The sequence below is a fragment of the Mirounga angustirostris genome, unplaced genomic scaffold (assembly GCF_029215605.1).
Source record: "Mirounga angustirostris isolate CCGP_5_RB_7025 unplaced genomic scaffold, mMirAng1.0.hap1 SCAF_1, whole genome shotgun sequence".
NCBI classification, from domain to species: Eukaryota; Metazoa; Chordata; class Mammalia; order Carnivora; family Phocidae; genus Mirounga; species Mirounga angustirostris.
This window is the reverse complement of record NW_026991709.1, coordinates 210014080-210027155: the sequence shown is the minus strand read 5'-3', so window position 1 is coordinate 210027155 and position 13076 is coordinate 210014080. Positions and strand designations below refer to the sequence as shown.

The following is a 13076-nucleotide window of genomic DNA, read 5'->3' as shown; positions in this document are numbered from 1 at the left end:
GCACCTCCTCCTGCAAGCCCTCCTGGATTGACACACCCCCTTCCTTTCTCCCTTTTGCAACACCAGGAGAGATTGATCAGGTGGGGTGAGCCCAGGGCTGTGCCACCAGGATGGGGTCAAGGTCAGAGTGGAAATGTTCCTTCATCACATTTGCTTTGGACGCGGGGCCCTGTCCCAGGTGCTGAGGGTCTAAGTTAAGTGGGGTGGATGCGGCTCCTCCTCAGCACAGAGCACAGGTGAGGGGCGTTGGGGAGCAGAACATCCTTGGGGGTGAGTCGGGGTCGAGCAGGGTCAGGGCTGGGGCTGGGGTGGGAACCCGCCTGAGGATCGTTTATGGTTGTTGCCGGACCCCTGACTCATTCCTATGGATCCAGGTCTGTGATGAGCGAAGGGGCTGCCCCAGGCTAAAGGATCCCAAACCTGAAAGAAGAACTGACACCCTCAGATCGGGGCCCACATCCGCACAGTTTCCTGTTTTTCCCTTAAAGTGAACAGAGCGGTGGGTTGATACCACAGAAAGGAAGAGGGAGGGGTCAATCGCATGACAGCGTTGTTTTTAAGATTTTATGTTTTTTTTAAGATTTTATGTATTTGTTTGACATAGAGAGAGATCACAAGCAGGAGGAGAGGGAGAGGGAGAAGCAGGCTTCCGGCTGAGCAGAGAGCCTGATGTGGGGCTCGATCCCAGGACCCCGGGATCATGACCCGAGCCAGAGGCAGAAGCTTAACCGACTGAGCCACCCACGTGCCCCAGGATGGTCATTTTAAGTAGGGAAGAGAGTTGTCAGGTGGGCAACAGAGAGAGAGGTCACTGGGGCTAGACATAAGGCAGCAGGTCCGTGATGAGCGAAGGGGCTCCTTCGCTCCCCCCCCAAGTAGGGGAGTGGAGATTTCACCCCCAAAGCATCGTCTTGTCTAAGCTGAGTCTTGGCAGGGACCCAGTATCACAGGAGCTGCTCTGCCCCCCAGAAGGGCACGGTGGGGATAGTGGGCAGCAGTGTGGACGGGGGCCCGAGCACAGGGCCTGCAGAGCTCCCAGAAGCTCAAAAACACCAAACTGCTTCCCCACCCCATCCTCCATTCATCATCCCCTACCCCATCCTGTGTCTTCACAGCGACCCAACAAGGAGTGTTCCCAAACTTTCTCCTCCTCCTTCCTTCCTGTGTCCTCATCACTAGGACAGCCCCATTGTCCATCAAGGACTCCAGCTGAGACCCAGTCAATTTTTACAGCATCTTCTGAGTACCTCCCCCTGCCCACCTCCCCCATTGCCAAGGCCGGTGCCTTCCCAAAACAACCTGCTTCTCTTCATTCCCGCAGCCGCCGCCCCAGACACACCTCCTCCGGCACCTGGGCCAGGTGACAGCTCCCCAGTGTCCCCACCCCCACTTAGCCCCCATGACAACACCCAGGGTCCCCCCACCCAAGCCTCCTGCTGCCTTATGTCTAGCCCCAGTGACCTCTCTCTCTGGTGCCCACCTGACAACTCTCTCCCCTACTTAAAATGACCATCCTGGGGCACGTGGGTGGCTTAGTCGGTTAAGCTTCTGCCTCTGGCTCGGGTCATGATCCCGGGGTCCTGGGATCGAGCCCCACATCAGGCTCTCTGCTCAGCCGGAAGCCTGCTTCTCCCTCTCCCTCTCCTCCTGCTTGTGATCTCTCTCTCTCTCTCTCTCTATGTCAAACAAATAAATAAAATCTTAAAAAAAAAAATAAAATGACAATCCTCTGTCAGTTGGCCAATCATGCAATGGGTCCGAGTCCCCACGATTAGCCCAGATCAAGGTTGAGAGGGACAGTCAGGGGCCCTGAATACACAGCCTCAACCCAACAGTCATTCAGTCAATAGACACGTACTGAGGGCTGCCCTTCGGTGCTGAAAACACAGTGTGATGGACAAGGGAGACATTTCAGCCAGGACCCTCCCTAGCCCAGTCCTGGCTGGGAAGTGGGACACAGGGGCATGGGCGGGTGTCTTCCCATCCAGGGGTGGGGGCTGGGCACGGGGTGTTCTCCAGACAAGACTGGGAAGACGGTTAAGGAACAGAGGATACATTTTCAGGAGGAAGAGCAGGGTGTGAGGTGTCAAGAAGGAGGCCTCATAAATACAAGGCCAGGTGCATGGTGGTTAGAGCAGCAGACTTGGGACCCACGCTGCCTGGGTTCAAATCCTGGCTTTGCCATTTATGAGCTGCGTGGCTTCGGGCAAGTTACCTAACCTCTCTGTGCCCCACATCCTACACCAATAAGGCAGCATGAAGAACAAAGGCGTCTACCTCGCGGAGTGTTTGTGGACATTAAATTGCTGTCCTAGGACACTGGGCACTGAGCCCAGTTTCTGCTGCTACTAAATTCAACCATGTAACGAAACTGTCACTATTTGACCAAGATGTTATGGGATCTCCTGGATCTTTCTAGTCACTTGGGTTCAGTCCCGACTCTACCAGTTACTTCCTGCAGCGCTCCGGGAATGCAGGTTAGCGTCTCTGAACCTGCGTTGGCTCACCTGAGTGACGGAGAGAGCTATTAATAGTATGGACTTTACCGGGTTGTGGGGAGCACCAGGGGAGGCCATGTGTATGATATGGTTAACCAGGTGGTGAGCCCATAATTAGGTCTGTGAAAATAGAATCTGTGGGCGGGGGTGCTTTCAGAAGAAACTCTCTCTCCCAGGTTAAGCTCACCATGGCCTGCGGCCCCACAGGCCTCTCCAGTCAGCCCCGACGGGCTGGGAGAGCGACACGCTCACAACTCAGGTGAGTGCAGGATATGCGTGAGTGTGTGAGAGTGTGTGAGTGTGTGTGCACATAGGTGACCCTCTGTGCGCGTGTGTGTCGGGGCTGGCCCTGGGAAGCGGACAGGGAAGGCTCCCTGGAAGAAGCGACCTCCAGCCTGAGTCTTGAAGGATGCGTTGAGGGGGGGAGTTCTGCATGAAGGAAGGGCGGTGGGCGGTGGGCAGCATGGACGGGATCGCTGGAGGTGCAGGGTCCTGGGTTGGGGAGGCGGAAGTCAGCGCCTGGCATGATTGCAAAGAACAGATGAGCTTGGGGGGTGTGCTGGGGTTGATCGCAGGGGGCCGTGGAGAGCCACGGAAGGCGAAGGCCGGAAGCAGGGCTGGGAACTCTGGTGTTAGATAGAGGGCCTGGCGTCAGGCCTGGTGTCAGGTTACCAGAAGACACCTACCAGGAGGTCTTGCCCCCCCCACCACGTGGTTGAGCAAATAGGCTCCAATGTCACACGTCCTGGGTTCAAGTCCCAGTCCCACCACTGTGTGACATGGACGAATGACTTTTTGGTGCTTCAGTTTCCCCAGCACCCCACCAGTAGGTTAACCGAGCAGAAACTGTGTGCCAGGGCCTCGCACACCGAAACCCCTGGTTGACAGCTGAGCCAACTAGGCCGCGCCTTCAGGGAGAAGCCAGGACTCAGCCTTAGGTCTGTCCAGCGTGGGTTCACGCAGGTTGGGCGGCGGGATGGTGACACCTCTGGCTTCTTCCACGATGGCGAAAGATCCAGTTTGAGCCGCCATTAATCAGAGCCTGGTCACCACACGTCTCCATTTCCCCAAGGCTCAGAGAGGGGAAGTGACTTGCCCAGAGTCATACAGCAAGAGAGACAGCCTATAACCTCAGACAAGAGGCTTGTCTGACCCCCAAACCCACAGTATTTGGCACAGTCTTTAATTTTTTTTTTTTTAAGATTTTATTTATTTGAGAGAGAGAGAATGAGAGACAGAGAGCATGAGAGGGAGGAGGGTCAGAGGGAGAAGCAGACTCCCTGCCGAGCAGGGAGCCCGATGCGGGACTCGATCCTGGGACTCCAGGATCATGACCTGAGCCGAAGGCAGTCGCTTAACCAACTGAGCCACCCAGGCGCCCCTTGGCACAGTCTTTAAAGTCAAGAGACTTTTTAAAGATTTATTTATTTGAGAGAGAGAGACAGCGCACATAAGCTGGGGGAGGGGCTGAGGAAGAGGAAGAGACTCTGAAGCAGACTCCCCGCTGAGCCTGGAGCCCAACTTGGGGCTCCATCTCACAAGCTGAGATCATGACCTGAGCCGAAACCAAGAGTTGGACGCCCACCCGGGCGCCCCAGAGTCAAGAGACTCTAAAGATGCTTTGGGCACGTTGGCAAAGGAGGAAACTGAGGTCTGGTGGCAGAGATTCTGCACCTCCCAGCATGACCGGGCACACAGTAGATGCCTCATAAGTGTTTAGGATCTGAGGACCCACTGTGGGCATAGGGCACCTCGCTGAAAGCCTCACACACATTGTTATCTCATTTGATCCTACCACGATCTCCTGAGTTGGATGCGATCATCATTCCCGTTTTCTAGAGGGGAAACTGAGGCTCAGAAAGATGGAGTCCCAGGCCAAGGTTGCACAGGCAGCAATAGTAACAAGCTGATTCTATTTGTGGTGCTATGTGCCGGGCCTTGTTCAGAGCACTTTACATATTCATGAGGAGCACATCACCGCCCTTGGGCATAGGTATTATTAACATTGGCATTTTATGGATGAGGAAGTTGGACGAATGACTTTCTTGCCGCGTTTATCAAGCACTTGCTGTGTACCTTGCATGTGCTGGACTCCGGGGTGCCCACCTCTGGTCTCAGGCCTGTGACCTTCCAAACCAGCTGCATCTCCCAGTTAAATGCAACACTGACTCCTGGCCATGGACTAAACAAAATCAGCCAATGGTCACTGAGCTCCTCAGGTCCCACATGCTGTCCGGAGCCTGACATCTACCCTTCCTGCTCGTTAGAACCCAGATCCCGGCCGGAGCTATTACCTGTTAAGTAGACTGCTTTGTCTGGTGGTGAGCAGCCTGTCACTGGGAGAATCCAAGCAAGACTGCCATGGAAGAGCATTCGTACTCAGGTGAGAGGAGTCTCTGGTGCTGACACTGGCAAAACCAAGCACCTGACCTCCTACCTTTTACCCAGGAGAGGAGAGGGGCTCCTGGGTCTCTCTCTGGGAAGAAGCCCCAGCCAGGGGCCAGGGGGAGGTGAGCCCAGACTGGCCTTCTGGGCACAGAGCCAGGAAGGAGAGGGAAGCCACAGAACCCTCCCTTCCCTGACTCAACGCCCTCCAACAAAAAACCCCACTTTAGCTGGGGTGCTGGGAGCCGGATAGAATTAGAAGCCAAGTAGAACGGGGACTCAGAACAAGGGGAATTCGGCGTGATGAATCCTCACAGCCAGGATGAGGGGAGGGGGCCCAGACCCAAGGTGGGGCCACAAGGTAGGGATTGGGGTGAGGCCCCCGGGGGGTCTGACATCCAGGGAAAAGGCTGGGGAAGAGCTCGGATATTGAGGAAGAACTGAAAGCCGATGTGCTGAGTTTGGGCCAGGCCCACGGTGAGGGCTGGGGGTCCAAGGTGAGGGAAGACCCAGCTTTCTGGGCATGAGGCTGGAGATCGAGCATGGGCGTGTGAGGGGGTAACTGAACCCATAAAAGGGAAGAGGACCACGGGTGAGAGCTGGGTGGGGGTTGGCCATCTGATGAGGGGCCGTGGAGGAAGGGTCTCAGCTCCTGGTCCTGGGCGCATCTTTCTGGACAGTGACCTGGCCCCCAGTCAGGCTTGCTGACCACTGGGGTGTGGGCAGAAGGAGTGACCGACGTGGGCTGGACGGTGGGAGGGACAGAGTCGGAGAGGCATGCATGCAGAGGGGGACAAAGTCCGGGGGTGGGGTGCTCGCTGGTGGGTACGACAGACAGCAGGGAAGGCGTGCAGAGGAGGCGGGGGGTCCCCTGAGACGACTGCGTTAGTGTGGGCTCTGGACGGGCTCCCGGGACTTAGGGGCTCTGGGTGATGGGGAGACAGGCAGCTGAAGCCCAGTCTCAACCTTCCCCCTCTGGTGCTCTCCCCAGACCCAGCAGAGTTCCCAAAGTTTTCCAGACGGCGGCGATGCTGTGGGCAGGGGGTGCGGCTGATGCTGGTGGGGCTGGCGACCATCCTGCTGTGGGCTGGGCTGCTGACCCTGCTTCTCTTCTGGCGTGAGGATACCCCCAGCCCCATGCGGTCTCCCTCTTGTGTTCCCTCCCAGAAGCCCACTTTCCGACCCCGGGGAGCCCAACACACTCCTTGGAGTCCAATTTTCCCACCGTGTCTCCCGCCTTGTCCTCACCGGCCCCCTCCCAAGCCCCTTCTGCCCACCCCGTCCAGCACCCCTGGCTCCCGCCCTTCCCACACCTCCCACACAGTATGCCCAAGGCCTTCAACCCCAGCTGACAGGTGGGCTGGGGGGGGGCGCACCTGGAAACCCGTCTTCTCCCCTTCTCTTCTCTCCTCCCCAGACTGGGACACTGTGCAGAATCTGAAACAGCTAGAAGTAACCGCTGCCCGGAACGGTATGGAGGGGCCGAGGCGGGGGAGGGGGTCTCTTGTCCTGCTTCTGCCACTGACCACTGTGGGACATGGGAGAAGGGCTGGGCTCCAGTGTCCCCCCCGCCCCCGCCCCAGAACTGAGGGTCAGCCTGCATTTCCCCCTCCCCTGGGGGTGAAAACCCAGAGACTCTTGGAGGGGAGGGGGCGCTGAGAAGTGCCTGATGGAATGCTACATAATTGCTCCAGGCCTCAGTTCCCTCACCTGCAAAATGGGCATCATTTCAGGGCTATCGAGGCAGAAACAAGCTAAGCCTGTGAAGCACTTAGACCCTTGTCCAGTGAGCTTTCAAGAAATGCCTGTTGCATTTACGTTTCCTTCTGGGTGGGGGAGGGACAGGTGTTCATTCTATTCTGGCCTGCATTTTCCTGAGTACTCTTGCCCCAAAAATGAAAAACGAAAAGCTTCAGGCCCTGTGACCATGTGAGGGGTTCCTGCACTTGGGGCCAGGGGAGGGGGAGGGGAGCGCTTCAGGAACCTGCCTTCCTGGCTCCTAAAGACACATCTCCTCTCCTGCCACCCCAGTCTCTCGGGTTGCCAAGGACTTGGAAAGACACAACGGGGACCAGATGGCCCAGAAAGCCCAGGGTAAGGGATGTCAGCTCGGGTCTAGGAGGAGGAGAGGGGTGGGGGTGGGGAAACCTGGATTAACTTGTGGGCACAGTGCACTAGACCACCTGTGAACTACAAAATGAGCAGGTGACCCTGAAGACATGGGGGGTGGGGGGGATGGGAGACTGGGGAGGGCCCTGAGGACTGGCTTACCACTGAGCCCCCTCCCCTGCAACCAGATGCCCAGGTGTCACAGAGCATGGAGGAAATCCAAGCTGAACAGAAGAGAATGAAAGCTCAGGGTGAGAAATTGGGAGGGGGGGGAGTCCTAGAGCTGGGAGGGACCAGTGGCTGGGGGTTCTGGACTCCCAACCCTCACACCAGCCCACCCCCATCAGACTCTGAGCTCTCCCGGAGCCTGGATGGACTTCGTTCGGACCTGAGCAACCTCAAGTCCCTGAGTGAGCCTTGGGAGGGGATGCGGGGGTGGGTGGGGGGCGTTGCAAGTTTGTCTCTGACCACTGTCCCCCACCCAATCACCCAAGGCTTGAACGAGAGACACACAGCCTTACGTTCACTGGAAAGGCTCCAGGAGGAGGTGGTGAAGCTGTGGATAGAGCTACACACATCCAACGGTGAGTTGGTGTGTTGGGACATGTGTTTATCAACACAGTTGTGTGGTGATGTGCATTTGAATGTGTGGTAGATGTGTGCACGTGACAACGTGGATGGGTGTATGCTTATGCGTGTGGCAGGGTCCGTGGGGGACACACAAGAGTTTCTTTCTGAGTCCAGCTTCTTCCCTCTAAGGACCTGGAGCAGGTGGGGGGGGGCGGGGGGCGCTCGAACACTTTTTTCCTCCTCCAGGTGAAAGCATCGTTTTGCCATCTCTGGGTTCTCTTTGTCTCCCTCTCCTCTGCCCATTGTGGCTCAGCAAAGAGTCATCAGCACGATGCCCTCAGCCACGGCCCTCCCAGAAGACTGCCCTAGCCAGGGCGGACAAAGCGGGTCACCTCTGCAGCGATGGGGGTGATGCTGGTGGTCATGAGGGTCAGGGGGGCCGCGCAGCAGGCTGCAGGAAGAGCAGACATTCAATCAGTGCACCTTTAACCTGGGATAGGAACCTGGGTGTTACTGCCCTGATGTCCTCCCCCACCCTCACCCTCACCCTTGATTTTTGGTTTTCCACCTCTGGGAAGTCCCAGCTGCCCCAACTGGCAAAGAAAAGAGGAAGGCTCTGTGCTTGGTGTGAAGGAGTGCAGTCCCCTGGGACACTGTGTGGCTGTGGGAATCTCAACAAGAAACTGGCTTGTGGTCCCTCTGGGCCCACATTCGCTCTGATGGATGACCTTCCAATTCCTACCCAGTCCCTGGTGTGGCCTGGGGTCTGAGCACAGCTGCAAGGCTGTCTCTCGATGACTACGCAACACTCAGCCAGGGCACTTTCCTCAAAGTTTTCTTCCCCCGCACCAAAGATTTTTTTTCTTTATTTATTTGAGAGAGAATGAGAGCATGGGCAGGGGGAAGGAGCAGAGGGAGAGGGACAAGCAGGCTCTGTGCTCATGCGGGGCTCGATCTCATGACCCTGAGATCATGACCTGAGCAGAAATCAAGAGCAGGACGCCCAACTGACTGAGCCACCCAGGCGCCCTACCCTTCAAAATTGTCTTCAAGTGCCCAGAGATACTCTCTTCCTGTTTTAATGTGCCCCACCCCCTGCACGAAGGGCCACGTACGGGTCACTGGTTCATGTGTGAGAAACACATCCAGCTTTGCTCCTCACGGAGGTTGTGGACCCCAGGCCCCTTAAAAACTTCCCCGAAAGCTATGGAGCCCTCTCTGTGCATCAGTCCAAGAAAATCTATTTTAAATCAAGAGCAAGTCCGCCAGGAGCAGTGGGTTTAACCTCACACCTGGGAGTGCTGGGTGGTGGCGACAGTGCCTGAGAGCTTCCTCGGGGTGGGCGCAAGAAGAGACAGAGACCAAGGTGGCCCAAGGTCAAGGCCAGGCGGACCCAGCCCCCCATGAGCTCTCCCGATCAATCCCTCCAACTAGACAAAAATCATCTCCGGTCCCCAAACGTGGCTAGAGTCTGGTTTTGGGGGCGCAGGTAGCAAGGGTGACCAGGGCTGTTATCGGAGCCGATGGTGGGGACAAGACACGGGGAACGCATTGCTGCAATCTTGGCCCCACCACGTCGGCAGCGGCGCTGGCCGTGGGGGCAGCCGCCGAGAGAGGTTGCCGGCGATCCTGGGTCCCTCCGGTGATGATGGTGGTGACGAACGTGTCGCCGGCAGGGCTTGGCGGTTGAGGTGCTTCTGACCGTGAAGGTGTTTGTGGTGCTCACAAACCATACCTGGTGGCTGAGGTGCCGCTGGCCATGGAGCGGATGCCGTGGGGATGCCGATGGTGACTGGTCCGCTGCTGACTGTGGGTCTCCTTGTGGGGATGGTGCTGGCGGAGGCTGAGGTGCTGCTGGCCTTGATGCTGGGGGTCCGTGGCAGGCACTCTGCTCCGGTGGGGGTCTTTGTGGTGATGGTGCTGGCTGTTGAGCTGCTCCTGCCGGGAGCACGTCGGCGTCAGAGCTCTGGAGAAGGCAGCCTGCAAGACTTTGTTAGGCTCTGGGGTGGGTCTGCTTTCAGCCCGGACCCCACGGGTGACTCCAGGAGAGATGCTGCCACCCACTCTGCCTATCATACCCACGGTGCCAGCCACAGCACCAGCCACGGCGTCCACCACAGTGCCAGCCACGGCATCCACCACGGTGCCCGCCACGGTGCCCGCCACAGTGCCAGCTACACCGTCCACCACAGTGCCAGCCACGGCATCCACCACGGTGCCCGCCACGGTGCCCGCCACGGTGCCCGCCACAGTGCCAGCTACACCGTCCACCACGGTGCCCGCCACAGCATCCGCCACGGTGCCAGTCACGGCGTCAGCCATAGCGGCCGCCACGGTGCCCACCACAGCTGCCCGCCTGAGCCTCTCCTCCACCCCAGGCTCCCTGTGTAACACGTGCCCCGAGAACTGGGTCAACTTCCAGAGGAAGTGCTACTACTTCGGTGAGGGCCCCAAGAAGTGGATCCAGGCCCGGTTTGCCTGCGGCAAACTGCAAGGGCGGCTGGTCAGCATCCACAGCCAAGAGGAGCAGGTGGGCCTGGGCTCGGTGGGCAGGGGGGTGTGGATCCCCACCTCGACCTCTTGCACGGTGGGAGGGACCCGGGCACAACTCCCCAGCCCTTCCAGTCCTGTCCTGCTCCCCAGGACTTCCTGGCCAGACATGCCAACAGGAAGGGCACCTGGATTGGCCTCCGGGACCTGGACAGAGAGGGGGAGTTTATCTGGATGGACCAGGGCCCCCTGAACTATAGGTAAGGAGGGGGAATGTAGGGGGGATGAGGCCCCGACTCAGAGAGGGGGTGTGCCTCTCTGCAATGACCGGCTTGGGGGGCAGACCCAGGTGGAGGTGAGGGGATGTGGGGGGAGGGTACTCCTGGGCTGCAGGGATGGGGTGGGCAGGGCCCAGACTCTGACGGATGTGTCTAGGCTGAAGGCAGCAGGGCTCCTCCCCCCTCCTCCATTCTCTGACCCTTCTGCTTCAGCAACTGGCGACCGGGGGAGCCCAACAATGGGGGCCAAGGCGAGGACTGTGTGATGATACAGGGCTCCGGAGAGTGGAACGATGCCTTCTGCGGCAGCCGGCTGGACGGCTGGGTGTGTGACCGGCTGGCCACGTGCTGACCGCCCACCCGCCACCTCGGTCCCCCCGGGGTTCACTGGGACGGGCTCCAAGACCCAGACCCTGACAGTCCCCAGCCCACCTGCGAGGTGCACCCCTGCGTCGCTCCCCTGCCCCAGACACTGGAACAGCCAGGCCCACAGCCGGGCTCTGAGGAGCCTCAACAATTTGTGGCTAAGGGCCCGGCCACATTTTCTCCTGCCCAATCGGAAGAAGGGCTTTTGACCCACCCCCGGGCTCCAGCCAACCCCCCAGAGGGTCTGTCCCTTGCTCCTCAGCCCAGCTGGCTGTCCCCATGTCCCTGCTTTCAAGTGCTCAGAGGACCACCTCAGAGCAGTGGCAGCTGCCTCAGGCCCCCGTGTGCTTCCTCTGTCAGGCCCACCCACCGTCTGCTGGAGTCAGGAGGAAACCATACCCCCACCCCACCCCTGGGGCCTGGGACACAGAAGGCACTCAGCAAATGCCGGCAGGCCCAAGGGTGGCCTGCTCACCCAGTCCAAAGGTGCTGGCCCCACCCCGGCACGGGTTTCGGGAGGCCTAGTTGGCACCAGCCCCAGGCTTGGCCAGGGTCAGTCCCTGCACCAGAGGCTGAGGAGGGGGCAGGCCAGGATCGAAGGACACACCGCGTTAAACTCCTCGCCCACCACCTCACCCCCAATTCCTAGCCTAAAAAAGGAAGAATCAGTCTGCTCACGTGGTTCTCAGGCCCCCTGGAGGGGAATCCATGAGGAGAGGCCCATACTGGACCACCCGGGACCTGGGAGCCAGGGCCCGGGCCAAGGGGGCTGGGGAGGGCATTCCAGGGGCACCCAGGGGTCCTGGGGCCAGGAAGGGCCAGGGCTAGAGCTAGCTCTAGGTCACCTGTTGTCTACCCACTGCTCACCCGATTTCTGCCTCCTCCAGATCCCCCTTGGAACTCCAGGCCAGTGCGTAACTGCCTACCTGAGCTCTCCAAAGGGGACCCCACTCTGCCACTCAGGCCAACGCTGGGGTCACACTCAGCACCTGTTTCCCTCACTGCCCCTCACCCCCGAATCCTCAGGGAAATCCATGTGCAGAATCTGCCGACTTCTCACCACCTCCAGCAACCGCTTTGGTGTAGCCCTCATCCTAGCTTGCCTCAATCTCCTTCTTCACTGCCCCACACCTTCCAGAAGTTTCCTTCTGGCTCTGAGAAAAATAAACAAAAAACAAAACCCAAAGTCTTACAGGCTTCTTTGCGATTGCAGAATCCCTGCAGCTTGCCTTGTCTCCCCAGCTTCACCTCCCCCAACCCCAGCACCCACACCAGCCTCCGCACTGGCCCTTACACATGGAGGCTCACTCCTGCCTCAGGGCCTTTGCACATGCCCCCCCCCACTTGCTCCTCAGTGAGGGCTATCCTGGGCTCCCCCTCCCTCCCATTTAAAATGACACCCCTGACTCCAGATCCCTTTTATCTCACCCTACTTTCTCACCACAAAGTCTTCCCCTTCCAAGAAAATGTGTCGTTCACTGATCTGTGTGTTCTCATCCCCCACCCCACCCCGGACTTGAATGTGACCTTCAGGAGAGCAGGGGCTTTTGTTTTGTTCTCAGCTGTGACCCAGCACCTGACCCATAGTAAGTGTTCAATAAATATCTGTGGAAAAATGAATGTGTGTCCATGGGCAAATGACCTCTTCTCTCAGAACCTGCTTCGTGGTCTATTAAATGAGGGGAAGCATCACGCCTGCCTGGTTCACCAAGGGCTGGTGTTGGGTTCCTTCCTCTTCCTTACTCCGCTCCCCCACCCCACCCCCCAACTCCACCCCCCCCAATCTGGGGCTTCAGTAGAGACTGTATCTGCAGCCCAAAGCATCCTGTCAGAGCCACTTCAATGGGAAACCTGCCCGATCTGTTCTTACCTCCCCCCCATCCTATAGATTGTTCACACCTCCCTTGTCCACAAGTCCCTATTCACCCTCAGCAGGGAGAAACAGACCCTGGGCCCTCTCCCAGCCTACAAGCTCTCAGGCATCCCTCCCTAGGGGAACAGCCCCTCTCTTCCCCTCCCACTCTTTCTCTCCTGCATCCTTCACAGCTGGGCCCCTGGATAGGGCTGGCTGGCCCATTCCTGCCCCCTTACCCTTGCTTCTGCAATCTGCCCCTCACCCAGCAGGGCCTAGAAGCCACTCTCCAGGGGCTCTGGGGGGCACCTCAGAAGGCTAAACCCAGACTCCTGCACTTCCCCCTGGCATCCCAGCATGCCCCGGCTCACTCCTCCAATCCTGCACCTTCCATCCCTGTGAGGACCGCCCTCCTGGACGCCAAACCTCAAATCCTGGTTGGCCTCCTACACACGGCTTCCTCACCCGATTCAGACCGCCACCCGGATCACCCCCTCCCCCAGCTCCCTTGGGGCCCCTTCCCCCCAC

At 58.7% G+C, this 13076-nt stretch overlaps 1 protein-coding gene across 2 annotated transcripts; it reads left to right on the top strand.

Annotated features, from left to right (window-relative positions):
- Positions 1-4567: 4567 nt before the first annotated feature.
- Positions 4568-12302, top strand: FCER2 (Fc epsilon receptor II). Of its 2 annotated transcripts, none has more exons than XM_064571849.1 (9): positions 4568-4881; positions 5875-6354; positions 6915-6977; positions 7181-7243; positions 7340-7402; positions 7487-7576; positions 9941-10092; positions 10206-10312; positions 10544-12302. In XM_064571849.1, the coding sequence occupies exons 1-9, from the start codon at positions 4860-4862 to the stop codon at positions 10680-10682; spliced, it is 1179 nt and encodes a 392-aa protein (XP_064427919.1). In that variant the 5' UTR covers positions 4568-4859; the 3' UTR covers positions 10683-12302. The 2 variants fall into 2 exon arrangements, with proteins under 2 accessions (XP_064427919.1, XP_064427915.1); XM_064571845.1 differs by lacking the exon at positions 4568-4881 and adding an exon at positions 5122-5244.
- The last annotated feature ends 774 nt before the right edge of the window (positions 12303-13076 follow it).